Here is a 27,640-nt window from a genome sequence, read left to right on the forward strand (position 1 = left end):
ATCCGGGTTACACAGCAGGCTGCCGCGGTCGCCATGTTGCTGAATGAAATTAACTTAGCTTCAAAACAGTGAATAGCAGCTATCAATATCAAGATTTTATTTTTCGCAGAATAGCCCGTGTTGCAGTATGTGACCTATTGTAAATATGACTTAGGATTTACGAAACTACTACAGAATCCCCATTCCCTGTAAGTAACGCCGTTGAAGTAATAACTGTGTTTATTCATTGGTAACTGGCCTGTTAGCAAAAACAAGCTAGTCAATAGCATCGGCTAGCACGGGTTATTGTAATTACTCAAAAGCCATACACAGTGTTATTGTAAATGTTACAGGTTAATTTTTACATTCCATATTACTCTATTTATATATATTTGGATCATCCATTCACCTAGACCTGATTGTTCCGATACCTGCATTTATTATTTTTCATCGCAGCTAACCTAAGCTAACGTTACGCCCCGGAGAAATTGTAGGCGGGTGAAGCTAACATGTTAACAAGCGCTGTAAATATAACACCGTATCAAGAAACGACTGCTCTACGGCTGTCGACTGGAAATGTTGGTTGTAAATGTAATGTTGTTCTTACGGTGTTGAAACGACTGGGTTTCACTAACTCGTAAATTTCTCAACGCTGTTATCAAGACGTCGTTGTCAAACGACGTTGGCGACACCTCGGTACCGTTAAGGTACATCAGCTTTGTTTTAAATGGTCGTTAGCTTTGGCGGAATCAGTATCAAACCAAATAAGCCATATCGTTTTTACCACAGGACAGTGTGTATATGCTAGCTGGCGTTCACCTGTAGGTGCAAACAGATGTAAAAAATAAACAAAAGCTGTACGTCGGTAAAGATGCTCTGATAAGACCTCCACCTGAATAATTAAGGGGTGTATGTAGGTAACAGTCCATGTCTTTCTTGCACACGATATCAAACTTTAATGACATTCGAGATAAGATTTACTGATGGCAGTGACTGATTTTTGTCTGTGTCATTACTTGTGTGCTTGTTAAATGTTCAAAAATAGTGTATGGAGAAGCTAAAAGACTGATTATTTATAACTAGACACAGTGAAACAAAAGAAAAAAGGCAACCCTGGAAGACATTACGTGGTTATTGCTACCAGGGTCTCCAGTTTATCACAGGAAATGGGTATTACAGAGACAATCCTTGGTCCTGATTTATGTCATTTCACGTGAAGTTGTTGATATGTTGACATGTTATGGTTAATTTTCAGATATTTTCCTCCCAGATGACGAGCAAACTTTATTTCTGCATCACATATAGTCATTAAAAAGTAAAAATAAATAAAAATCATTTTTACTCTCCTTTGTTCTTTTCACAGATTATTGTGTTTAAAGATTGTAACCGTATCACGCAATGCACCATGGAAGTGGATCACAGAATATGCAACGACCGCTTCAGAGACCCAAGTCTGTCAGCGGGTCAGAAACAGAGGAGCAGCAGTCGCAGCCGACCATGGCAACTACACAGCAGCAAGCTACAGTTAACCATCCTCAATCACCTGTGACCCCTTTTTCCTCTGCTGCCAGTCCTTCAGCTCCTCAGTCACCCAATTATCAGATAATCATGAGTCGTAGTCCAGCCGCTGGCCCGAACATGAACATAACATTACAAAATGTGGGACAGATGGTTACTGCTAACCAACAAATAACCCTAACCACACTTCCCATCCAGAACCCCGCATCCCCAGGATTCCAGCATACGACACCTCAGTGGAGGTTTGAGCATACTCCACCCTCCTACATCCAGGTCACCTCACCTGTGCCCCAGCCCATTCAACCTCAAAGTCCTACCCAGCATAGTCCAGCCTCTCTGCAAGGTGTGACGAGGCCAACAGCTCCTGCAGCAGCATTGGGTGTGCACGGACAGAGTCCGACACGTTTTGTTGACGCTGGCATGTTAGTGAGGCAAATCAGTTTAGGGAGTCAATCAGGCAGTGGTCACTTTGTTTACCAAGAGGGAACAGGACTGGCCCAGATTGCCCCAGCCACACCTGGTCAGGTACAGCTGGCCTCTCCAGGAGCGCCAGGGTCTGTGAGGGAACGACGGCTTTCTCAGCCTCATTCACAGACTGGCGGAACCATCCACCACCATGCACCTCAAAGTCCAGTGGCCACCACTCACTCAGCTCTGGGCAGCCCTGGTCATATCACCACCTCAAACCTACCTCCCCAGATCAGCAGTATCATTCAAGGACAGCTTAGAAACCCTTTGATATTTGAGAAGCCTCAACAAGGTGTGGTTTCTGGAGTAGGAACCACAGCCACATCATTCAGTATACCTTCCTCTATACCACCCTCTAGCCCATCCCTCACCAGTCCATCTCAAGGGATCCCCAGCAATTCTCTTGCACCCACCAGCATGACTGTGGGCACTGTAAAGAAGCAAGCTGCCAAGAAATTAGAGGAAATTGCTCCTTCCACACCAGAGATTGCTCAGCTGAGAAAACAGTGCTTGGAGCACCACACCAAGAAGATGGAGAATCTGAAAGAAGTGTTCAAAGAATATCTGATTGAACTTTTCTTCCTGCAGCACCTCCAAGGGAACATGATGGACTATCTAGCTTTTAAGAAGAAGCCTTGTGTTCCCTTGTATACTTACTTGAGACAGAGTGACTTGGACCTTGAAGACGAAGAGGAGGAAGAAGAACAGTCTGAGGTTATTAATGATGAGGTATTACATCAGCTGGCTCTTGGTCTGAGATCAAATGTGTATTTCTTTCCTGTCATTCTGTTGAATTTTGTTCCTCTTTCAATTTGGTGTCTTTTTTCAGGTAAAGGTTGTTACTGGAAAGGATGGCCAGGCAGTGACACCAGTTGCCATAGCAACACAGCTTCCTCCCAATGTTTCTGCAGCTTTCTCTACCCAACAGCAGTTTCAGGTGATAGAGGAGGCACTTATTTTAAACATTTATTTTAATGAAATTATCTATAATGCCCTTAAAGTCTCTTGAAAATATCTCACTAATTTCATGAGAGGCTGTTTTTGCAGGGACACCAAGGAGCTACTTCTGGCACCATTACAAACCCTGGAGACATTGATGCATTTAAAAGGCAACAGGCTATGGTGCAGGCAGGTAGGGCAAAGATCGTAAACTCCTGTTTTATGTTGCTTTGTTTTCTCCCCGTTTGCTTTGTTTTCTGTTTGTTTTCTTTTCTCCCTCTAATTGCTTCTGCTTTTAGATATTTGGCATCCTCTACTAGCGCTCTGTGTTGAAGTCTTAAACCGAGGAAGGAGAGGTGACCTGTACGGTCTTCAGAAGGTCATTGCTGTGTGCCGAGTGCTTTTTTTTGCGTTATGAGGGTATTGTGTGTTTTAAATCCCAGATCAGGCTAAGAGGCCCCGGATTGACGTTGGTCGCCATGGGCTGATTTTCCAGCATCCTGGTGTAGCTCCTTTAGGATCACCTGGCGTTCCACTCCAGCAGCTTATGCCAACTGCGCAAGGTAGGAGTGCTTCTACCAGGCCGTTCTGTGTTCTGTTCGATGCTGCTGGACCTATGGCCTTTGCTCATACTAAGGAGATGTTAAAAAGGGAATCACAACATTCATCTTCTACAAACAAACTCCAAGCAGCATCAACAAACAGATCTTCCATCTGCTGGATTTCTCAGCAGTCCTCAGGAAGTTCAGGCTTAAGCTCTCTCTGTCAGGATAAATGGGGAAGAAGACAATCCAAGTCTGAAGAATGAATAGCCACTCAATGGGAAGATGCCATGTCTTATGATTTTCTTTTTTTGTTTTAACTATTGATCACCTGTCGTCATCCATCTCTTCTTTTCTGAAGTTTGTTCCTGTTTGTCGTCTTTATTTGGAAAGACCTTCCCGTGCTGATGGATTTTCATCTTATCTGGCGGTGGATCACAGAAAGTGGGAAGCCTGTGGGAATGAATTCACTTTCCAATGGGTTTTGCTTGATCTCCCATTTTATGAATCCACATGTCATGCTTCCCTTTGGTTTCCCATCGTCATTCCCTCACACGCCCCTCTTCAATTGTCCGTCTTTGCGTGAGCCATCAACAGGAACTCAGAATCATCAGTCTTCAAGACTTTTTATTTATCTCATGTCCACTTTTAGTTTATTTCCTTCCATGTTTTTTCATGACATTTTGTTCTGACTTGGCTTCTTTCCCTCAGTCTAAGTAGGAGGGGAATCATTTGGAGGAGTTGTGTTCACGGCACAGGTGTTTGCGATTGTGGTGGTGTGGGTGTGTCAGGGCCAGGTGTTGATGGCGTCTAGGCAAGGTGGTGTGACGTGCAGGGAGGTAAGGCAGGTGATGCTTTAGTGTGCACAGCTCCGCTCAGGCCTGCTATCTGCAAGACCCCATGTCTGTCCTTTTGCTCACCTCTGTGCTTTGTCGCTATGTGAGGCATCCAGATGCCTTGGTTACGGCTAGAATGACATTGCTTCATGCATGCCAAACATACAGTGTTTTTGTGAGTGTCTGCTTTAGTTCTTTCCCCTTACTTCTCCCTGTCTCTTTGTTTTTTGAAGTTCTTTTTTTCATGTTTCTTTGTTACATTTTTTTTCTTTCTAAAACCTTTCTTCTTGCATGAGTAATTTTGAATGTTTTTTAACCACATTCTCTCAACATTTGAAATGCAAGGTTTTAGTTTTGCATTAATCAAAGTAGTATTTTATTTGAGAGACATGTAGATTTTCATATTGATTTCATTTCCTCTGTAATCATTTTGCTGTATGAGTTTCATTAGTTTCTGCTCTGATCATCAGGTAGTCGTAGACTCCTGTTAAGTACAGTACATGTAGTTCATTAAGAGAAGGTTCTGAGGAGCTCTTATAGCTGAAACTCAAACAAATGTTTAATAGTTAAAAGTACAATTTTATATTCTACCTTTTAGACTCAAAATATATAACTTCTATAAAGGGGTCTCTCAAATGAATATTAAGGGAAAGCTGCCGAACACTTAACGGCATCTATTAATCTATTGTAGGAACACAAAGGCATTTATTTAAAAAAAAAACAAACCAAAAAAACTGCACATTGGACAATAACATTAACAACTCATTTTTTTTACCATTTGTCTCTGTGTCACTTTCTATACTACTCTTTTATCCTATACTTTGGTTACCATGTATACAGGCGGGATGCCGCCTACTCCTCAAGCAGTCCAGATCGCAGGACAGAAGCAGAACCAGCAACAGTACGACCCATCCAAAGGCCCTCCAGTGCAGAATGCAGCCAGCCTGCACACTCCGCCTCCTCAGCTGCCTGGCAGGTTGCCACAAGGTGCCCCTCCTATGACAGGCTTGCCCATGACACTCGCCCAGCAGGCTCAGTTAGTAGAGAATCCAACTCAGCCAGGGGGTCAGCTGCAGGCACAGGTGAAGGTGCAGGCAGGGGCCGCAGTCCTGACCACAGTGAACCCCCACACACAGCTCCAGGCCCAGCTGCAGCATCAGATGCAGTCAGGTCTTCATCTCCAGTTGCAGCCCCAGCAGCAACAATCCCAGGCCATTCTGCAGTCCGGACAAGCGGTCAGTTTGTGTGACGTGGTCAGCCTCCATACAAATTGACAAAAAGACGATACTGTAAACTTGATATTACCAGTGTTTTTTCTTTGCTCTACAGACAGTAGCACTTGCTCGCCCCGGAACAGAGTCAAACCAGGCAATTCAGAGGATTATGACCAACTCGGTATCAATGACATCTGTGTCTCCTGCTCCGCTCTCTGCTCTCAACTCTGTTCCAACCCCACATACTGCAAGTCCTCTTCGTCCTGTTGGTTCTAACGTCAACCCAAGCACCCAGTCAAAAATGACTGGAACCAATGGCATATCAGCGGTCAAAATAGGTGGCTTTGGTCAAAGCACAGCCGTGCAGCCTTCACAGGAGGGTTCTCAAGATAAGCAAGTGGAACAGGCCAAATTGGTGAGTACCATAGTTTGGATACAGATGTCAGCAGTTGGTTAAAAGCGTTGCCTGGAAAAGATTTGGTGCCTTTTAATGTTGTCATTGCATGTTTTTTGTTCTTTTCAAGTTTGTCATATTCCACATCAACAATTCCTGTTGATGTCCATTATTTAAATTTTTTTGATGTTCCGTTGTTGTGCATTGTTATAAATGTATTTAGTAAGTTTTAATCTTATCAACATATAAAGTCTAATGGACCAAATGATTGCCAGGAGAGTCAAGTGCATCAGCGCATATCTGAGTTAAGGAAGGAGGGCCAGTGGTCTGCCAGTAGGCTCCCTAAGCTTGTGGAAGCCTCGCGTCCAAAGTCCCACTGGGACTATCTCCTGGAGGAGATGCAGTGGATGGCAGCTGACTTTGCGCAGGAAAGGAGGTGGAAGGAAGCTGCTGCTAAGAAGGTATGACAAACGTATAATAATTAACTGAAGAAAAGAAGGGTATATCACAAATTGACACAAAAACAAAAAGGAGGAAACCGTCAGTAAGACAAACTCGTGTCTTGTGTGTCTCTGCCACAGCTCGTTCGCACATGTGCCCGTTATCATCAAGAGCAGAAGAAAAGTGAAGAGCGATCAAAGAAAGAAAGGGAAATTCATCTTCGTCACATTGCCAGCACAATCGCCCGAGAGGTGGAATTCTTCTGGTCAAACATTGAACAGGTGTGTTTGTTTATTCTTATGTATAAAGGTTTCAGGACTTATAAAGATGCCAAATATCTGTTTTGAGTGAAACCCTTTCCCCATCAGGTCGTGGAAATCAAACTCCAGTTTGAAATTTATGAGAAGAGGCTCAAAGCACTTGGCTTACAAAAAGCCAAAGGTACGTCCCATTGAGCAGGTACTGAACATGAGAGACAGAACATTTGCTCTGTATCATCAGCTTTTACTTGCTGTTGCTCCTTGTTCCAAGCTAACACATGGTAGGTTATCTGGCCTGGGACAGTTCTTTTTCTATTAAACTTGTTTTATTTGCTTTACAGTATCCGGTCAGTCAGCAGCTGAGAAGGCTGATAAAGAGGTAGGTACTGCACTGGCATACCAATTAATAATAATATAGAAGCACATATCGTGTCTAAGATAGTTTTACAATTATACCTTTTCTTTTGTAGCAGGTGACCACTTCAGTTAGAAAAAGAAAATCTAGTTTGTCCTTGGTTGATGAAGACAGTAAGTGTCAAATAATCAAGGTATATATGATTAAAAACAGAGTAAATAAAAAAACAAGGATTTATAAAGACTGATTTTCCTTTTAGTTACAGATGAAGAGAGCACCATCGAGGAACAGGAGGACATGGAAGGGGAAACGGACCACAAAGCAGAGTTGGTTGACCTTGCCAAAGATGGTACTTACTTTAATCTTTCTCTGTACTATTCTCTATTTGCAGATTCAGGATAAAGGAAGAGAAATTTATTAGTGTGTTATTGTCTTGCTACTGCTGTGTTTATTCAGTTAAATAAATTTTTGGTGTAATCTAATGGTGCTTAAAGGGACAAGCCTTGTTGGAGACTAGGTGATTTCATAAACTCCACTGTGAGCTTTGAGACACAACACCACACACATGTCATGTGCAGGCTGTGCCTCAATTAAGAATGTTGGTTAGAAGAACTCGTAAACATAATAAACCACCCACAACTGCATACCTACCTCTTAAAATACAACTGACTGTTTTGTTTTATTGACGGCACAGAGATCGGTGAATTTAAAGTTTGACCCACCATGGCAATAAACTGTTACAGAAATTTTGAAACAGCTTAGGTAGTCTACAGGCTAAGAGATAGTTATGTCAGGTGATTATATGGCAAATATGATTAGACTATTAATTTAATATTCCACTTTTCACAAATTATGCATCCAGTTCTACAGATAAGCATCACCTCTTGCTGAAGCTCCATAGTAATAGTATTGAATTTTCATCATTTTTCCACCTCTTGCATGAGTTGAATTGATTTCAGAAGATGAAACAGTATATGGTGGATGGTGCTGAAATACATTGGCAGTTATATAGATGATTAAATTACTAACGCGCAGAATTATACATTTTTGAGTTTTTTGCTACTTAGTTAATTAAAACCAGCAACTATGAAGATTAATTATCTTTGTTTCATTTGAAAAAAAAAACGTTTTTGTGTTCGTCTTGCAGCTGAGATGCCCCTTGATGCTTTGATGAAGCAATATGCCGGTGCCTATACTGACACCTTTGATTGGCCACAGCCTGGTTCTCACAGTGATGAGGATGAAATGGAAGAGACTGAAGGCAAGTTTGTAATTATAAAGTTCAACTGTGCAGATAATTTTTTGGGGGGGGGGGGTTTTCCCGGCCATTTGTGAATGATGAGATTCCAACATACCTCCACTTAATTTTTATTTTCTAGAAATAGAATGTGCTATCAGTCCACCGGAGGCTGTGCTGATTGACTCCCTTCTGAGTGTGGACCAGTACCGCGGTGCTGACAAAGCCGCTTCCTCTGACTCTGATGGGAAACCCTGCAAAGACATAGCCGAAGTAGCTGCAGCCACAGAGCTCATCCTGCCCAAGGGCAGCTTCAGAACCACTTCATCTGTGAGACACATTCAGATACTCACATTCACGCATTTAAACAAAAGAACATGTTTGTTTTGGTTTGTAGTTTTTTCAAACAAATTTTTTTATTCTCTCTTTTTTTTTTTTTACTAGACCCGCAGCCCAGCTCCTTTTCTATTGCATGGGTTTCTGCGTGAGTATCAGCAGATTGGTGTGGACTGGCTTGTCAGCCTTTACAAGAAGCACCTCAATGGCATCTTAGCTGATGAGACGGGCCTTGGCAAGACTGTACAGACAGTTGCTTACATGGCCCACTTGGCTGGGCAAGAGGGTATGTTGGTGTTTGGTATTCTTTTTGTTTTACAATATTGAACCTTTTTCCTGTATTTATAAATTTTGACTGGGATAAAGACAACTGTGTTTTCACCACAGGCATCTGGGGGCCCCATCTCGTTGTGGTAAGAACATGCAAGTTGTTAAGTTGGGAGGTGGAGTTCAAGCGTTGGTGTCCTGGCCTTAAGATCCTCTTGTACCTTGGCAACAGAAGGGAACGGCGGTCTAAAAGAAGGGTAATTTCTTGTGTATTTAAATACAATAATATCATTGATATGATATTAAAAAGTGCTTTGAGGTGACTGTTGTTGTGATTCAACAACAACAGTTGTTGAATCAAAATTAAAGTGAACTGAAGAAAAAGTGTTTTTTAAGTTACCTGGTGTATATGGTTTTTGATCTGCAGTGGTGGGGGGAAGCCAACAGCTTCCATGTATGTGTTACATCCTACAAGCTGCTGATGAAAGACCAGAGTCATTTTCTAAAGAGAAGGTGGAGGCACCTAGTCCTGGATGAGGTGCAGCTCATCAAAAACATGACGGAGAAACATTGGGAAACAGTTTTTGCTCTCAGAAGGTAAGCTTCTAAAATGTTATTATTTCTAGTCAATGTGCATGTTGTTTAGGGTGAATTGCCTGATGAGATAAATTCAATGTGAGAAACTTTAAGGCTGTCTCTATGAAATTGCCCTAATTTTTTACTGGATCGTTAAAAAATTGCTCAGCTCAGAATGAATGACAGATATTTCTGTGCATTTTCTAGTGAGCAACGGATTCTCCTCATCAACACTCCTCTACAGAACACTCTTAAGGAGCTGTGGACCATGATCCACTTCCTTTTGCCAGGAATCACCAGGCCTTACTCTGATTTTCCTGTTAAGGCAGGCACAGACCAGAACCAGGATTACTGCCACAAGCTAGTCATCCGCCTACACAGGGTGGGTATACCACCAGTACTCTTCTATAAATCTGTGTTACTGTGGTGTTTTCCTTTAAATTAAATATGAAAACCCTGTTACTCGTAACTGTAGATGATTCAACCTTTCATCCTGAGGCGCTCGAAAAGGGATGTGGAGAAACAGCTTCCCAAGAAGTACGAGCACATCCTAAAATGCCGACTGTCGAACAGGCAGAAGAGCCTTTATGAGGATATCCTCACTCAATCAGGGTAAAATATTTACCCCTCTCTCACAGTTTCTTTTGACACACAGCCCAGTTTATGGTATAATAAAGTTTTGGAAAAATAGCACATCATGAACTGCAATTAGATAGTTCTTTTCATTTCTATTAGTGTGTATTATGCATCCATGGGACACCAGATTTATATTAACCTGATCTTTCTGGTTAGAAAAGATACTTTATAATTTATAATTATATTGTGTCTGTTCTTTGGAGAAAACTGTAATGTGTCAAGGGAGACAGGTTTTGCACATGTCAGTTTTCTATAATCATTTCTTCTATGTGGCTGTGTTCCCCTAGAGCTCAGGAAGCACTGAAAACGGGTCATTTTGTCAGCGTGCTGCAGGTTTTGATGCAGTTACAGCGAGTTTGTAACCATCCTGAGCTGGTGGCACCCAGAGTGTCCAGTAGCTCCTATTTCTTCTCCTCTCTCGAATATAACGTGCCATCACTGGTGCTGGGAGCAATTCAGACTGATTCGAGTAAGGTAAGTGTTTTAGTAGCGCTGCCAAACATTGTTAATGTTAATGGTACCAAGAGCAGTCAGTAAGTACCTGTAATATAAAGTCAGTCCATGACAAATTTGCATAATGACTAATCTTAAAGTGACTCTACACTGTTCCACTTCTGATATTTTATCTATTCCTAATTTATTATCTCCATAGATTGCCAACCTGTCCATATTTGATCTGATCAATAATGAGAACAGACTGACCCGGTATCAGACTGAAGAGGCAGTACCCAAACTAAAGGTTACTCAGCAGCTCATAGAAGAGATCTACAACAATCCAGATCCCCCGCCAAGGCCCAAACCATGTCCAATAAAACCGATGAGGTCTGCGATATAATCTTCAAATGCTCAGATAGAATGAAATGTTCTATGTAAAGATCTTAACAAGTTTTAAAATAAAATATAACCTCAGTATTATGGCATATTTAAATCCTGTGCATTTGTTTTTCTCTGATTAGATTGTTCCAGCCAGTGCAGTATGGCACAAAACCAGAGGGCCGCTTTGCCGCCTTTGCAAATGCAGCAGGTCAGCGTCCTCCAATGAGCTCTCCTGCTACTGGCACCTCTCCATCCATCAGTCAGGCAGGCCAGACCAGGGGCAAGTCCCTGGTCACTACTTCATCAACTGCAGCCACTGCTCCTGGTAAGATCATTTCAGGGGCCCTATCCAGTATAGCACAGTAAATTAGATTCTTACATTATCTAAAGGATTCCTGGTGGTGTCCACTTCAGACTTAAATAGTACCTTTTACCTCTCATATTGTTTTTTTTTCTTCACCTGTAAATAATGTGCCTAAACTAGTTTTAAGCTTGTGATGTGTGCAGTGTTATTTTGCATGATTTTGAGTGAGCCTAATGTACTGCTTAACAACTATTAATAGGTAGCCTTAGAGGCATACATTAGTGTTTGAAGCTCATTAAGAACTGTACTGCCTGCACATATTTTATGCACAGTGCTGCTATTTGAAAAAGTCAGATGCTTGTCCTTCAACTTTTTTTGGAGAGGTTTGGTATACTTTGACTGAAAAGTTTTACTTTAAGGTTTCATATATTTAAATTTGTACTTCCATGCAGCAGTGGTGGGTTGGCAATATTGTTTTCCCCTGATATCAGCACAACCCTTATGGCAAGGCTGAATATAACACTCACTACTGGTTTCTGTCCTCAGTGACGACTGAGGATTAAGGAAAAGTCATTATATTTTAACAGAGGATGCAATGACAGTAATGGTAGACAAGTCCAATAAAGAGATGGAGGCAAAAGTCAAACATTGCAGCCTTGGCTGTTACTGACTACACTTCCACAGATTGAGCTGACAGTTTAAACACACACATTTCCCATCACACCAGCTTTTACCATAGTGGTACACAAAATTCACAGATCAATAGTCATCTCAGTTTTTCAGTTATTTCAGACCAATGAATAGATGCAATGATACATTGACATATTTTTCATTCATATTTAAAAACAAGTTTCAGGTTCACATTCAGGTTTCTCTATTTAACTATAATTTCTAATTTAATAATTAATTACCTTAGACACTGTCATACTGTCAACAACGCTGCCAAAAATAAAATATTAGATAAATAAAAATATCCATTAAGAGAAGTACACCATATGTATAATTGCAAATACATAAAGAGTGCAAATACATACGTTTAACAACATTCATTGACATTGCACACCATCTTCCATCTTTCAGTGCAAACACTGACAAGAGCTTGTGAAGTGTCAGATAGTTGCAGATGGAAGTTACGCCCGACTGTTCCCATTTCTGTCTTCTGGATCACTGGACATGCCCAAGTGTATCCATTCTTCCCGTACTGAGTAGTTGGGACCAATGCACATATTTTAAGTAAAAATGTTTGCAGTTATTATCATTGACACCAGTAACAGTCCTAATAGTCGTAGCTCAGTTGGCCCACCACTGCTGAAGGAATTTATGGAAAAACTGTTTGATCATACTGATTTGACTAAATATTGGGTTACCCCTAACATGGAGTCCCATACCCCATTGCCTTGTACTTTACAGTGGTTGGAGCAGCAGCTCAGAGAGCCCAGGCTACAACTCCTGTCAGCAGCAGCAACAGCACTGCAGCCTCCACTGTAGCCTCCTCTGGGAATAGTGGCATTGGACAGCATGTGTTGGGGGCTTCCCCTGTGGCCTTAGGCCAGAGCTTAGCTGGCACAGTTGTGGGATCTGTTGCTCCCAACAGCCAGCCTGGATTAACACAGGTCCCCAGGTCGACTTTAGCCCCCAGCCATGCCATCCAGCCCGGCTTAGTATCCCAGAGGCTGGTTCTTACATCCCAGGCCCAGGCACGGTTGCCTAGTAAGTGGCCTGCCCTCCCCCTCTGTCTCAGCATTTCCCCTCCACCTCTGGCACTACAGTACTGGCTGCTCTTCACTGAAGCCTTTACTCGAGGCACTGCTGATATGTGTTCACTCAGGAATTCTGGTTAAATATCTTGTATTGATTATGGTGGGGGGAAAAAAGTCCTCTAAAATTAGATCTGCAGCCATATCAGCAGCATCTCCACAGCCATAGCATTCCCCAGTTTCTTTCTTAAAACCTGCATGTACACTATGAATGTACACCACTGCACTATTTAACTTATGTTAAATCCTTGCACTTCCTTATAATATTTTTTTCTTCCACGTACTAATATTCTTTTGTCTCTTGCATCAGCCCAGCTGCAGGAAGAACTCCCAAAGCTTTGTTTCTGTTTTTGCTGTCTCTTTTATTGTTATTATTTTAGTCTGAGCTTCAGCATGAATACTAAGCATGTGAAAATGGCCCCACAGTCAAGACCTGAGAAACTGCAGTATTTAAATATATTTTTTAAAAATGAGAAAAATTTAATAAAACTAACTTATTTATATAAGTCTTAAATGGTTTCAGAAAACTTTTCCGAGTTTTCAGAAACCATTTGAATTTGGTTATTTTTCAAGTAAATTTTAGGTATGATTTTATCCTAGGATGTGTAAAAATCCTAATGTGTGCAGAAGTCAGATAAACTTCACTTAAGGATTCATGCTCCACCCCCCACAAGTAGAAAAGTCACTAGTTCGAACACCAGGCATTCAAGATAAAATCCGTGTGTCCATAAAGTGAAAATGTACCCCATCAACACCATGGCAAAGAAGGCCCTTAATCACAAGGGTGTCATTGGAGCTTCTTGATGGCCAAGACAGCAGACTGTACTGGTTATACTGGTCAGATTACAAAGGGTTTCATTCTCAGTGAATCTACTTTGAGTTTGTAGTACTTGTTTGGGGTAGACAAACATCCAAACACAACAACAAAGAAGAGGCTAAGCTGGGGGCTGTAAATCCATCGATCTCTTCTTGGAATTGGTTAAAATCAGCAGAGAAAATATATAAATGTAGCTAAGTATCTAAGACATGCTTTTAAGCCCCTTTTCCATTAGTATCTCCTTGGATCGACTCAGATCAACTCTACTTGGATTGACTGGTTTTCTATTACAGTTTAGTAACTCCTAATGTGCCTGGTGTGTGTCAGAGCATCCCACAACGTACTGACTGACCAGCCAATCGATCACATGCAGTCTGACGATGTCACATTTTAGTACCTGTTCAGATCGCTTGGAACCCCGAACAAGCAGGTACTAAAAACGCACCTGGTCCCAGATACTTGGACCTAATGGAAAAACCCTGAAAACCGTGGTGAACCGTGCTGAGTTGTTTGGAGTACGTACTAGTGATAGTAAAGGAAAAGAGGCTTTAGTAATCCACTCTTACAGTTTAACCACATCAAACGGATCTGCTATGGCTTTTGAGAGCGCTCTCCATCACCATCATCAAATAAAGAAATCTCTTTTTGGCAAATGCTGTTCCATTCTTGAGCAGATATTTATTATCAAGGTGCAACAAAACTGTTCTGATGACACATGGTGGCCCAGTGTAACCCTAACCCTTAGTCACTTTGTGTATCCCTCCCTCCCCCCCCTCCTCTTAATTAGTCACTTTTGAGTTTCAGGCTCCCTGTCTCACCTGAGGACTGTCCTTAGGCATTTTCTTCCCCTTCTGTTGCAGAGAGGAGCTGTGCTCGTTCCACTGATTAATCCACCCTGGTTCTGCATGTCTTGTCTTTTTTTTTCACCCTTTAACTAACTCAGTATATTGCTTTGGAACCATAAAAAGACTTTTTAGTGCTATCTGTGTTAAAGTTTTTTTTTTTCTGTTAAAGGTGGAGATGTGGTGAAGATTGCCCAGCTGGCTAACATAGCAGGCAGTCAGAATCGAATCTCCCAGCCAGAGACCCCTGTTACTCTGCAGTTTCAGGGCAACAAGTTCACTTTGTCCCCAAGTCAGCTCCGTCAGCTCACCACTGGACAGCCCTTGCAGCTCCAAGGTACACTTGGTAATGTATATCCCATCGTCACACTTTCTTTCCTCTCCACATATTTTTCTTCGTTCCTTGTTTTGTGTCCAACTGACTCATCCATGTAATTCTGTTGCTTTTATTTGTTGTCAGCAAAAGGTTTTTGTAAATTTTAAGACGTTATTATAATATTCTGGATGTTCCAATGTGTAAAACTCTTACCATATATTTACAACGTACTTGGTCTGGTTCTGGTGCCTGACCTATGCCTTCACCTGTCAGACTCAACTAAGTGTGAAAAAAAGTCAGTTAGCAATTTAATATGTCTTGAATACAACTGCATTGAAATTTGTTTATTCGACTTTTGCTTTAATTCCTGTTTATGTCATCATTAAATCCTTCATTCAAAAACCACGACAGTTCTTTTAATTCTAGAATTTAGATTTTCACATTTCATGCCTGTGTTATTTTCTGAGTATGCGCCACTTAATTGGTTGCTTAATGTCTCATGCATTCAGGCAACATCCTGCAGATTGTGTCAGCTCCAGGGCAGCAGATTATTAGGCCCCAGGGATCCATGGTAATGCAGACAATGCCTCAAGCTGTTCCTGCCTCCAGTGCCTCAGCTACCCCTGCAGTGTCAACAGCTCAGCAAGGTGACTTGGAAACAGTGAAGACTCTGCATTATTGTTTCTACCTCTTAATCGGTTATTTTGAAAACAGCTGACATTATAATTACATCTGCCATTATAGTTCTGACAGTTGTGTGACATAATATGCCAGTAGGGCTGCCACAAACGATTATTTTGATTGTTGACTAGTCACAGATTATTTTTGCGATTAGTCGACTAATCAGATCATGCATCCATTGGACGTACAACGTACAGCTTATTGCACCAGCGTGCATCTCCGAAAACGTCGGAGCGCTTTTGAAAATATGTGGTGTCCTGATAAACTGAGTAGATATTTGAAGTTTACACGGCTACATTCTCGCCTGAAAATATGTTAAACGTTTATTTTGTGACCCAGAAAGAATAATAAGAGTAATATTAAAACTAATTAGCTGTCGCCATTGTTGGAAACTGAGCAGGGTCGCGCTATGAATTCTGGGATAGGTTGGGCCACGAAGTATACACCCAACCCATCCTTCAAATCTGGGAAAATGAAGCGCGCATTTGTCGGCTGCATTTGTCGGAGTCTTTGAATCTGGACAATTTTCATTGTGTCACTGTAACGTAATCGGCCTACTAATGCAGGCACAGGAGGATGTGGTTCCTGAATTTGGACACGGCTACGATACCTGACACTGCTTCTTCTTCTTTGGGGTTTAACGGCAGCTGGCATCCTTGTACATGCAGTGCTGCCATCTTCTGTTTCAGTCTGTTATTACACTCTTAAATACTACTACTTATTCCTGCGTCCTTTGGGATCTTACAACGCTTCAAACAACGCGTCGACTATTAAATTAGTCGTTGACGACCGTAATCGTGACTAGTCAACTAATCGTGGCAGCTCTATATGCGAGCTTGGGCATATAATTGCACCTCTTGTCCTCCTTTCCTTCTGTTGACACTGTGGGTTTTGTTTTTTTTTGGGTTTTTTTTTTTTTTAGCTGTGAGTACAAATACAAATGCCACGTCAGCCCCCATCAAGCCGCCTCCTGCAGCTCACGCTGGTTCTCAGGTCAGCACATCACTTTGCAGAAAAATCCTATTTATAATTTCAGTTTTCTGTTTCATCAAATAATTTTAGTCTAGTCACATTACAGGAAGATCAGTTCTGATTGTACCATCTGTCACTGTGATACTCAGGAGTCGTCAGAAGAAAAGACTCAACTAATGAAAGAGCGATTGAGCCGTCTCTTCGAAGCAAATGAGCAGCGCTGCAGCCGCAGAGTGTTGTATGGGTCAGACCTGCTACAGGCATGCACTTTAGGTTCAGAGCCCGGTCACTCTGCCCTGACTGCTGGAGGCTGGAGCTGGGTGGGCAGAGAGAGCTGTATCAGAGCCCAGAGAACCTGCGTGGCTACCACCTCTGCACTGAAGTCCTCTCTGCACTCTGTGGACGACTGTCTGGAGGCTGCCAGCAGCCTTTTCAAAAGGTACTTGAGATTTGTTTGTTCTGTGTTGTTATAAATCCATTCCATGAATATTTTACAGCGTGTCCTAATATTTTCTTAAATTGTATTATAGCTACAAAGGTAAAAGAAATGACCAGCTAAGATTTTATTGTTGTATTGCAAATCAGTTTTAAATTTTTCCTCTTTTAATCCAAATATCTAATGAACATCTATGCTTATATGTGCTGCCTTTTAGACTGGTATGCATGGTGCCTCCAGCTGTGGCTTCAGCTCCTCACCTGTATGCAGCCAATCCCCCAGTTCCCTACAAACTTGAGCAGAAGTCCCTTCGCCGTCGGCTTCAGGAGGCCTCTCTCCCTCACAGCGCAGACATCCACTTAGCATCCACACATCTCTTCTGTTGTCCTGACTTGCAGTTAATGCAAATGGACTCAGGTTAGTCCATGTAACACACCATTACACCTTAAAACAAACAACTCTGACCTCTGATTTTGTTCATCAAAGGTGAAGAAGCACCTTGTTTTAGGCTGTAACTCAAGAACTGATGCTAGTTTTTACAAGACTTCACAAGTTATTAGTATTCAACAAAACAAAAGTGCTAAATATTTATTTATATTCAATAATTTTGACTTTCACCATTATCATTTAAAATTAGCAAAAGATGAAACCTGCAGCTCTCTCTCCCTTTTTCATTGACTCTATGTTCACTTCCCTGTTGTTTCTCTTCAGTCTGTGGATTGCTTCATTGAGGGGAAAATGTAATTGGGGCCAAAAGTTTGACATATAACCACAAAAGCTGAGAAACCAACATGACAATTAAGAGAAATGTATTCTGTCTTTCTGTTCCTCACCCTCCAATCACATCTCTGCACCTACACATGCATTACTGTGTGACCGGAGTTATTGATGTTGACTAGAAGTAAAATACAAGAGAAGACAAACAAGAAATCCAGTCACTTCAGTCATAAACTTGAGAACAAAAGAATGGATACATAGAATATTAAACATGTTAATGCCCTATTAAACATAGGGCATTAACACATTTGATTGTAAAAAGAGGTACCAGAGCCATATAACTAGGTGTCAGTGACCTGTGATGACTGTCAGTCATCAGTGACACACAAGCCACAGCAAGCTAGAACTGTCACACCTATTCTTTTAAAGCTCTATACGGTGTTCTTACTAAAAACATCACAGAAAAAAGGTTCCAGGTAAGGACAAATATCTCCTGCTTACACAGGCTGAGTGACTCCTCTCACGTTTTGCCTTGGATCTGCCTTGGATAATAACATGAGAATTTTCTTTCCCAAAGGTAAACTGGAAGCTCTTGCCATCCTGCTGCAGAAGCTGAAGTCAGAGAGTCGCCGTGTCCTCATCTTTACACAGATGTTGAAGATGCTAGACATCCTGGAGGCCTTCCTAGATTACAGACAGCTCACTTACGTGCGCATTGATGAGAGCTTCAGTTGTGATGAAAGACAGGTAAAATCACACCACATTGGATTTGTTCCTTATAAACATTTTTGCTGAAATCAAGTTTAAAGAAATGAATGTTGACAGAGGGTCTTGTCATTTTAAATATTTTAATGTGAATTAAACTATTTTCCCCCTTATCTGTCTTTTTTTATTAGTTCAAGTTTGTGTGGAGGGGATCTTTGAGTTAATTTGTTTTCAATTACAAATAAGCTATAGATGCAGGCAACTAAGGCTACGTTCACACTGCAGGCGAAAGCGCATCAAATCCGATTTTTTTTTGTTTGTTTTTTTTGGACCCTATGCGATCCATATCCGATCATGGTATGACAGTGTGAACGGCACAAATCCGATATTTTCAAATCCGATCTGGGTCACTTTCATATGTGGTACTGAATCCGATACATATCCGATGTTTTAGAAAGCGACTGCTGTTTGAATGGTCATGTCGCATTAAATCCGTCTTTTACGTCACTGACACAAGACAGACGCCAATTATCAGCGCCAGAGAACCGCCCGAGAAGACATCGCGAACACTTCCTGGCCATCCCATGTAGATGTCAGTGAAAATGTTGGAAGACAACGTTGGAGAAACGTGAACATTTTATTTGTACTGTATAATCTGCAGATTCTGACAGAAATCTACAACTATCCTTTGAAGCACCGCTCCTCTAAAACAGCAATAAGGATAATTATTAGGTTACATTTACATTATTATATAAATAACAAAATAACTTGAAGCAAAAATTGGGAAACGTAAAGTCCGAAGTCTTTATATTAAGGGCCATCAGTCAAACAATATTGTTTGCTCTGGGTCTAAACAGAGCGCGTTGTGTGTGACATCTTCTTTTGCGCATGCGGGCCGCTTTGAGGGTTCACACTACAGAGCGTTTGCTGGTTGCATTTTATTTGTAGTGTGAACGAGCAGACAAAAAAATCTGATTTGATCAAAAAATCGGAATTGAGCATTAACACCTGCAGTGTGAACATAGCCTTACTGACAACAGCAGTCTCAAAAATAAACAATGAAGATAAAAATGTCTAAAGCATCTGTTTCATATTAGAAAGGATAGTTTGTATATTTACATGGCAAAGTAAATGCATGAGTACATCGTGTTTTAAAAATAAACTGCGCTGTCAACTACTTCTTCAACTCTGTTCATTCGTTGCGTGCCTGCAGGAAAATATGAAGAAGTTCAACAGGAACAGGCAGGTGTTCTGCAGCATCCTCACCAACCGCTGCTGTTCTGCAGTTGGGACTGTGTTTGACGCAGACACCATCATCTTCTACGACACAGACCTCAATCCCAGCATGGACGCACGCACCCAGGAGTGGTGCGACAAAATAGGGCGTTCCAAGGATATTCACATATACAGGTGATATTATAAAAACAAGGCATTCTGATTTTGTTTCTATTTTTGTGCTCCTTATTCCGCCCCCAGATAAAACAGTTTTACCTTATAACAGTGTTACTGAAGGACTCGACTTGCGGTTTTATTTACTTTTGCATGTCCCAAGGTTGGAGAGTGGGAATTCTATTGAAGAGAAGCTCCTGAAGAATGGTACCAAGGACCTGATAAGAGAGGTGGCTGCTCAGGGTACTGACTACACCTTGGCTTTCCTCACTCAAGTAAGATAAACTCACTGAAGCTTCTACCGATATTCAGACTATAAATATATGGAAAAAAGGTTTAGATCCCGCATTATTTAGTTCTACCCAAGACAGGAAATAACTGTCCTGATATTGTGTGTTTGTAGCGGACAATCCAGGATTTGTTTGAAGTGGAGGCAGGCTCGGGAGAGAAGGTGGAGGAGTTTGTCGTTCTTCACCAGGAGCCTTCAGCCTCTGAGGCCATCTCTCCCAGAGTAGCTAGACCATACATCCAGGCTCTCCAAAGCATAAACTTGGATGCCCTGCCAGAGGATGAAGAGCCGCATCGGCAAAAGCAGGAGGACGAGTTGCCAGACCAGGAGTCAACAGAGCGGGACCAGGAGTCAGAAATCCACGCCAAAGAAGAGCCTGCTCAGATAGAAGAGCTTAATGCAGTCATGGAACAGGTGGGTTTGCTTATTTTTTAATTAATATATGCAGCTTGAAAACTGGTTAAGCAAAAATAAATTACCATAACATTAAACGCTGGTTTGTTTTGTTTTTTCATTCACTCATCATTGAAACAGCTTACACCTATCGAAAGATATGCCCTGCATTATTTGGAGTACCTCCACGTCAGCGATGATGAAAAAGCTCTAAGGGTGAGAGTTAAGGCACATCTTTACAGATTAATTGCAGTGAAAATGTGGAAATTTGTTCATGAACAGGTTTTTATTTTTGTTGTTTTGTTCCTCAGGAGAAGTTGGAGTGTTCAAAGAGAAGCTGGGAGCTGCAGCAGTTGCAAAGGTTGAAGGAGGAGGAGCAACAGCAGCACATGATGGAGGGAGATGAAGATCTCTTCACCTACACCAGAGAGGATGCCTACAACATGGTGGGTGGGACGGTTTGATCTCTGCTAATCAAGCAAGAAGTGGTGCGTGGATTATTGTGCTGTAGTTGACCTGAACCTTTTCTCTGTACTTCAACAGGAGTATGTGTTTGATGCGGAGGATGGCCACACAGAAATTATGCCGGTAAGATGCCACATGTGACCTTATCTGTAAATGTTTACACAGATTCTTGAATGATGTAGACGCCTGTATCTCTTCCTCATTCGATGTACTTACATTGAGCCACAACGTGAAATCCTATTTTTGCCTTTGGACGGTTTTTGACATGTGGTTTTCCACCATAGCTTTGGACTCCACCCACACCACCACAGGATGACAACGACATCTACATTGATTCTGTAATGATGCTGATGTATGACACCACACCCATGCCAGAGTCCAAGTTGCCTCCTGTCTACATTCGCAAGGAGCATAAGAGACTGAAGATGGATCCCTCAGGTAAGAAAATATCTCTCCTTTTAGAGAAGTTGTTGTAAATCTTGGGTTAAAGACCAGAAGAATGGACAAAATGCAAAAGTATCATTGCAAGTTTGTTTGGTTTTCTCCCCTAACTTGAGTGTGTTTCTTCAGCAGCAGCCAGAAAGAAGAAAAAGGGCCACGGGGAGACGGTCATTCCTCCCCGTTCCCTTTTTGAAAAAGCCAGTATGCTCAAAGTTCGCCGTGAGGTTAAAGACCAGAAAAAGAATTTCTCCCTCAAGCAGCAGGCACCCTTTGCCAAGCCCCTCCCCTCGCTGGCTAAACCTGCCACGGAGGCAGGGCAGGACAATCCAGAGTGGCTCATCAGTGAAGACTGGGCCCTGCTTCAGGTACTGGCTTTATTTACTCCTGCCTCCATGATGCTCTAAGCATCGTTAATCCATTCTGTGTTGCATTTCAGTTAACAAGTTATCTTTGCTGTGTGTCCGTTAGGCTGTGAAGCAGCTGTTGGAGTTGCCGCTCAACCTGACAATCGTGTCTCCTGCGCACACTCCTAACTGGGATCTGGTGAGTGATGTGGTGAACTCCTGCAGTCGCATCTACCGCTCACCCAAACAGTGTCGCAATCGCTACGAGAACGTCATCATTCCCAGGGAAGAGGGCAAGGTAATGAAAACAGGGTCATGTACTTTACTGTCTTGCACACATTTTGCTTGTTTGTCTCAACAATCACTCTTGGGGTTTTTTCCTTTTCTTTTTTTTTTAAGTTGGTGTATGAGGCAAACCCCAAGAAGAAAACCAAGAGTATATACAAGGTACTCTGTCTTGCTTGGTCTTTGCGTTCAGCCGTTATTTCTTCTTGAATTCTGGGGATCATTTTTATTCTTTTTGTGTGTCCACGTTTAGTCTAAGAACAGCCGTCCTCTGAGGACCTGTCAGATCTACACACAGGATGACAATGCCACTCACATCCAGCTCTACAACAGCCGCTTTGAACTCATGAAGATCATTGCCAGCAAGAGAAGCCCACCAATCAAACCACTGTAAGTACTGAGAATTTGAAAAAAAAAAAACCCCTACATTAACAAAATAAAAAAAATGTAGTGCAATTATGTTGAGATAAGATATTGCCGTTTAAATGCATTCATCTATACTGCTTACAGACTCGGCATGAATCCATTTCAGAAGAACCCCAAGCATGCGTCTGTCTTGGCAGAAAGGTGCGACTTAAGTTTGTAATCACTGGGAATCAAAACCTGAAATCATTAAGCAAACAAAGAAGTGTAAGGTTTTATTTTTTTCTCATTTTCAGTGGGATCAGCTACGATAAGCCGCTACCTCCCATCCAGGTGGCATCTCAGCGGGCTGAAAGGATTGCCAAAGAGAAAAAGGTGCTTATCAGCAGTGTGCCTCCACTTGTGTTTTTATTTATCCAGGTGCTATGCCATGCTAGGAGAATGTAAGACTTATTACAGCAAATGTCTGTGAATAATTCTTTAGGTGTTGAGAGAAATCTGGTTAATATTAGTTTCCACCTGTCAGGACAGTTTTCATGCATGCGGTGCACAAAGGTAGTAGTCTACACACTGTAGCTGTTGGATTTAAAAGCAATTATGCTATTATCTAGATATAAATCAGTGATCACTCCAAATGTTTTAATAGTATAAAAATTGGAGAAAAAAAACAAGAGTGAACTACTAAAAACAGACTACCATGCATCATCTTCAGTCTGGTTTTCATCCATCTTTACAAATATATTTGCTTTTGTGTTGCCTCCATGCATTGTTTGTGGATGTGTGTGTTTGCAGGCTCTTGCAGAGCAACAGAAGGCTCAGCAGTTGGCCCAGCAGCAGACTGGAGCCCCCCAGGCTCAGGCCGCACCTGGCCAAGCCCAGGCTCCTGCTTCTGGCCAGGCCCAGGTCCCTCAGGCTGCAGCAGTCGCCGGAGCTCCTGCTGTGCCTAACGCCGTACTGGTGAGACTCAGTAGTTGAGCTATATGTTTTTACATAGTCAGATCCAAAACGAGCTAATGGAAACTTTAAACATGCTTATCATGTTTCACAGGCTGGGGGCATAAAAAATGCCACTGTGGGCACTACCACACAGGCTGGTATGTACACACACACACACACACACACACACACACACACACACACACACACACACACACACACACACACACATATATATGGTTTAGATTACAGTGCAGCTTGTGTCCCAGTACTTAATTCCTTTCACTTTGTTTCTTCTAGCCACTGTTGGGGGGAATGTGATTGTCAACACAATAGCTGGAGTTCCTCAAAGCCCTTTCCAGCCCAACAAACGCCTGGCGTCTTCGGTCATGCCAGGAACGCTGTCTGTGAGTCTGGTGACCTGGCACTATTAACATACAGTGATATAAATAGTATTTGGATTGGAATAAAGCAGCAAACTCAGTCATCGAAACCTTTATTCATACTATCGCTGTTATTTTGATTAATGTAGCCTGCAGGTACAGCTGGAGCACAGGTGGTCCATGCACAACAGAGGACTGTGACAGCTACTGCTGCCCCGGCTGAGGTGGTTGCCATAGCTACAGGTCAGGCTGTTAGAGCGGTTACCCCAGTGACAGCATCTGCAGTAGTTTCTACCACTATGAGCCCAGTGCGCTCACTGGTCACTCAGGTCACACCAGGTAACGAGCTTATCACTGGCTTTTCTCAGGTGCACATTTTGTTTTACAGCCCTGACCTTTTCTCTGTCCTTTTTCATGCATCGACTGTGCTGTCTCAAGGAAAGCCAATCAGCGCAGCCCAGCTCCATGTGCTCAGACAGCATCTGCCACAGGCTACATCCCCTCAGATGAAAGCCGTTAGCAAAGCCCAGGTACGTCACTACCACCTTTGTCGAATAACTACACCAAATGCAACAGTAACAGTCGCTTATAGAAAAAGTCATTTCATCTCTTGCATAAGGTGGACCTGTGGTTATGATTAGACAGATGTTAATAATAATAATTGACAGATGACAATATTTCCGTTTTACCCACTAAACAATGCAGTGCACTATTTTCTCAATGTGTGTAAGTATGACCTCTAAGTTAACTTGCATGGAAATATCTGTGTGACTTTTTTCTTCTTCTTTTTTTTCTTATTTTTAAGGTGCACAAGCAAAAGTTGCAGCAACAGGCAACAGCAACTCAGGGCCAACAGGCTGCAGGGGCCCAGCAGGCCGCACAGGTGCCAGCTGCACAGACTGTACAAGCTAATCCTCAGCTAGCAGCTGTGACAACACAACGACCTGTGCTGGCCACCAACCTGCAGATGGGCAGATTGGTAAGATTAGAGAAATAGTGATTAGATATTGATGCAGTTGTGCAATACAACAACATAAATGCTATTTTCAGCATATATTATCAACAGAGATCTAAAAGATATAACATTAAGAGAGACTATTACAATTCACTGGTGGATCCCCAGAAACACTGCCCTCCGCTTATGTTAGTGATTGAGCTTGTGCCACCTTTCTTACTCTTGTTCTTTTCACCCTGCAGACTGCTCGAGTACCCAATCAGAGCCAGATTCAGGCCCAGGCAGGACAGACAGCTCAGGTGACTCTGACCAAGCCTCCTGTAGTTTCTGTGCCAGCTGTGGTCTCATCAGCCGGAGTCACTACATTGCCAGTGACTGTAGCAGGCATTAGTGTGGCTATCGGTCAGGCCCAGAAAACAGGTGTGTTGAAATTCTTGAATTGCATACATCACAAGATGCAACGGTATTTGCTGCTGATAATACCTGCATCATTTGGATTGGAAACCCTTTTATAGTAGCAAAATGTATGTTCTCATCATCACGATCTTCTAATATGTCTTTTAATCTGACGCACTTTCTCCGTTCTGTCAGGTGTCCCCTTCCAACAGATGCAGGTCCAGCAGCTGATTCAGATGAAGAAACAGCAGCAGACAGTTCAGGTGGCAGCTGCACCCCAGCAGAAGGCAGGGCAGCCACAGCCAGGACAGGCCACTGTACAGCAAAAGGTAATGTCTTTGTTTACATATAGAGATTTGTGTTTATTGAGAGTATCAGGAAGTAATAGTTCACTAGTAATATTACTGTATTCGATAGAGCCAGTCACAGTATTTAATGTATTTTCATTTCCCTTAGATTGGCACACAGCAAGTGACAGTCCAGACCGCCCAGCAAGGTCAGCAGCCACAGCAAAAGGTGACCTATACCACCACCCAACTCCAATCGGGAATCAAGACCCAGTTCTTCGCTACATCGCTCCCCCAGGGCCAGAAACCAGCTGGACCCCAGCAAATCCAGGTGCATCATCAGTGGCAACCCATACAACAGAGTACTTTCAGTGAAATATCGAGATTGTGTGTATGTTAACATTTTGTTGTTTACTGCTCATATCAGCTGCCTAAGATCCCGCAAATAGTGCAGCAGCAACCAACTGTGGCCAATATTCAACAACTTGTGTCTTCTCCTCAGCAGGTAAGAGTTTTAGGCTTTTTACTAGATTGATTCTACAGACATTGGAATAACCATCACTGCAGGCTTTCACGTGTGCTGCCATTGACAAAATGCTTATATTTGATGTCCTGTGTTTATTTGATGTTTTGTGTTTTCAAGTTGTCCATCCCATTCACCCTCTCACAAACATAAATAATCAATTTTATTACATCTGGCACAATTGTTGTCTTACATGTGAATGAACTGATAAAGTATGAGGTCAAGGTGGGACCTTGCAAAACTCTTTGGCCATAACTCAAGGATTTGGACACTAATTAAAAGGCTTAAAATTCTCCAGCACAGAATTCCAGCTCGAGGCCAGGTTGACGTTAATAAATAGTTAATATTGTTTGAAAGGGTTTTTTTGTTCTGTTTTGTTTTTTCACACGGTCACTCAAGCAGGAATCTAGTTTCCTATATTTACAGCAATAAATAGGCTGTTCATTTGTTGCACACAGTTAAGAGATTAAAGGAGGAGGGAGCATTAAAAGTTTGAAAGATGGGCATGTTTTGTCCTTTGAGGCTTGTATTTAGAACCAATTGTAGACTACAGCTTTCAGCTGAAACCAAGGGTGACTGTTTGGATCGTGTGAACGAGGATTCACGTTTAGCAACAAATAGATGTGCTCTTGTCTTTGTGAAAGGGGTCATGCTATCATCCGTCACGCTTACAGCACTGTGCTGTTTTAATTCATCATTGATGTGAAGTTATGCACAATTTGGTGAAGCTGACCAGAGTGTGTAGGGTAAAATATCAGATGAGATTTCTGTGGGGTCACTTTGTTTTGTTGTCTTTGTCACACTGAACCTTTTGACAGTTCATTTTCATCTGATTTTATTTGATTTATCACCGATTTTCTTAGCTTTGATATGCAGGAGAAAGGTTCGTATCAGATCTTTGAGACAGGATGGAAATGTTTAGTCTGTGTTGTTTCTCTTTAGATCCAGCCTCAGACTGTGACTCTGACCCAGGCTGCCACATCAGCTCCCGCTCAGGTGCAGATGATTCCCGCTGGTACGGCGACAGCCCAGGTGGTCCAGCAGAAGATCATCCAGCAACAGGTGGTGACCGCAGCCGCCTCACCCCAGATCCAGACACCACCTCCACACAGCCCAGCCCAGCAGCCCGCTGCAACCACTACTGCAGAGTCCCCGGTGCAGCAGTCCGCTCAGCCACAGCAGGCCTCCAAGGGTCAGGCTCGCCAGGGGGGCATCAGAGCCAAAACCCCTGCCAAGCCCAGTGGGGGAAGCAGTTAGGAGATACACACTAATGAGACTGTATGTACCGAGCGTTTTCCCGCAGTACAATGACGAGGTCGTGCTTTCTTGTGGATCCTGCAACAACAACAAACCTTTACTTTACTCCAACCTCTCTAATCTTGTGTTCAACATGATTTCAGTGCTTGTATCTAAATCATTCTGGGAGATCAATCATGATGCTTCTGCCAATAATTCTGCTGGGATCCATAACTATCTCTCACTTGATCAATAACATTCTGCTCTTCATTTGTTTGTTGTAGAGCGTTTCTCGAAATTTCCCCCACACCTACCACATAATCTCACCGTATGACAGCAGTCATGCCTTCTGCACAGTGGTTATATGACTCAACAGATGTATGAGGCTGAGGATTATGGGTGATTTTTGTTTGTTTGGTTGGTTGTTTTTTTTTTGCATTGGGAAATGAGCTCTCTATTAGAATAAGTGTATTCATAAATAGTCTTGTTTTATGTCCAATTCTCTTGTTGTCTATAGATACTGAATGGAGAATAATGCACGTTCCTTTAGTCTTTTTTTTTTTATTATTATTATTTCAGCAAATACACTGTAAA

The 27,640-nt window shown here is 42.2% G+C and overlaps 1 protein-coding gene across 1 annotated transcript; it reads left to right on the plus strand.

The window, feature by feature from the left end:
* On the plus strand, positions 1 to 27,640 carry ep400 (E1A binding protein p400). The gene is made up of 54 exons (XM_013909884.1): positions 1 to 188; positions 1,343 to 2,694; positions 2,795 to 2,902; positions 3,013 to 3,097; positions 3,348 to 3,467; positions 5,123 to 5,517; positions 5,612 to 5,911; positions 6,166 to 6,351; positions 6,472 to 6,612; positions 6,700 to 6,772; positions 6,933 to 6,970; positions 7,062 to 7,119; positions 7,206 to 7,295; positions 8,094 to 8,207; positions 8,326 to 8,513; positions 8,628 to 8,805; positions 8,907 to 9,043; positions 9,214 to 9,383; positions 9,570 to 9,744; positions 9,838 to 9,974; positions 10,286 to 10,472; positions 10,651 to 10,820; positions 10,955 to 11,139; positions 12,529 to 12,828; positions 14,707 to 14,871; positions 15,360 to 15,497; positions 16,454 to 16,524; positions 16,653 to 16,942; positions 17,157 to 17,356; positions 18,234 to 18,403; positions 19,575 to 19,771; positions 19,914 to 20,025; positions 20,154 to 20,453; positions 20,574 to 20,648; positions 20,744 to 20,878; positions 20,976 to 21,020; positions 21,182 to 21,335; positions 21,468 to 21,703; positions 21,807 to 21,980; positions 22,082 to 22,129; positions 22,221 to 22,357; positions 22,478 to 22,534; positions 22,627 to 22,705; positions 23,123 to 23,287; positions 23,379 to 23,420; positions 23,536 to 23,673; positions 23,799 to 23,988; positions 24,088 to 24,179; positions 24,455 to 24,628; positions 24,847 to 25,024; positions 25,196 to 25,329; positions 25,457 to 25,618; positions 25,715 to 25,792; positions 26,753 to 27,640. Exons 2-54 carry the CDS (start codon positions 1,378 to 1,380, stop codon positions 27,065 to 27,067), a joined length of 9,303 nt encoding a protein of 3,100 aa, XP_013765338.1. The 5' UTR covers positions 1 to 188; positions 1,343 to 1,377; the 3' UTR covers positions 27,068 to 27,640.

This window comes from Pundamilia nyererei, unplaced genomic scaffold (genome assembly GCF_000239375.1).
Source record: "Pundamilia nyererei isolate P.nyererei 1_Seehausen unplaced genomic scaffold, PunNye1.0 scaffold00033, whole genome shotgun sequence".
Lineage (NCBI taxonomy): Eukaryota > Metazoa > Chordata > Actinopteri > Cichliformes > Cichlidae > Pundamilia > Pundamilia nyererei.

What these genes read in the sequence shown, in the direction of transcription:
- ep400 (XM_013909884.1), top strand. Translation starts at nt 1,378, where the DNA reads ATGCACCATGGAAGTGGATCACAGAATATGCAACGACCGCTTCAGAGA. An exon ending in GGCCCAGGCACGGTTGCCTA is followed by an intron (nt 12,829 to 14,706) that starts GTAAGTGGCCTG and finishes TTTCTGTTAAAG; the next exon opens with GTGGAGATGTGGTGAAGATT. An exon ending in ACTGAAGATGGATCCCTCAG is followed by an intron (nt 21,336 to 21,467) that starts GTAAGAAAATAT and finishes GTGTTTCTTCAG; the next exon opens with CAGCAGCCAGAAAGAAGAAA.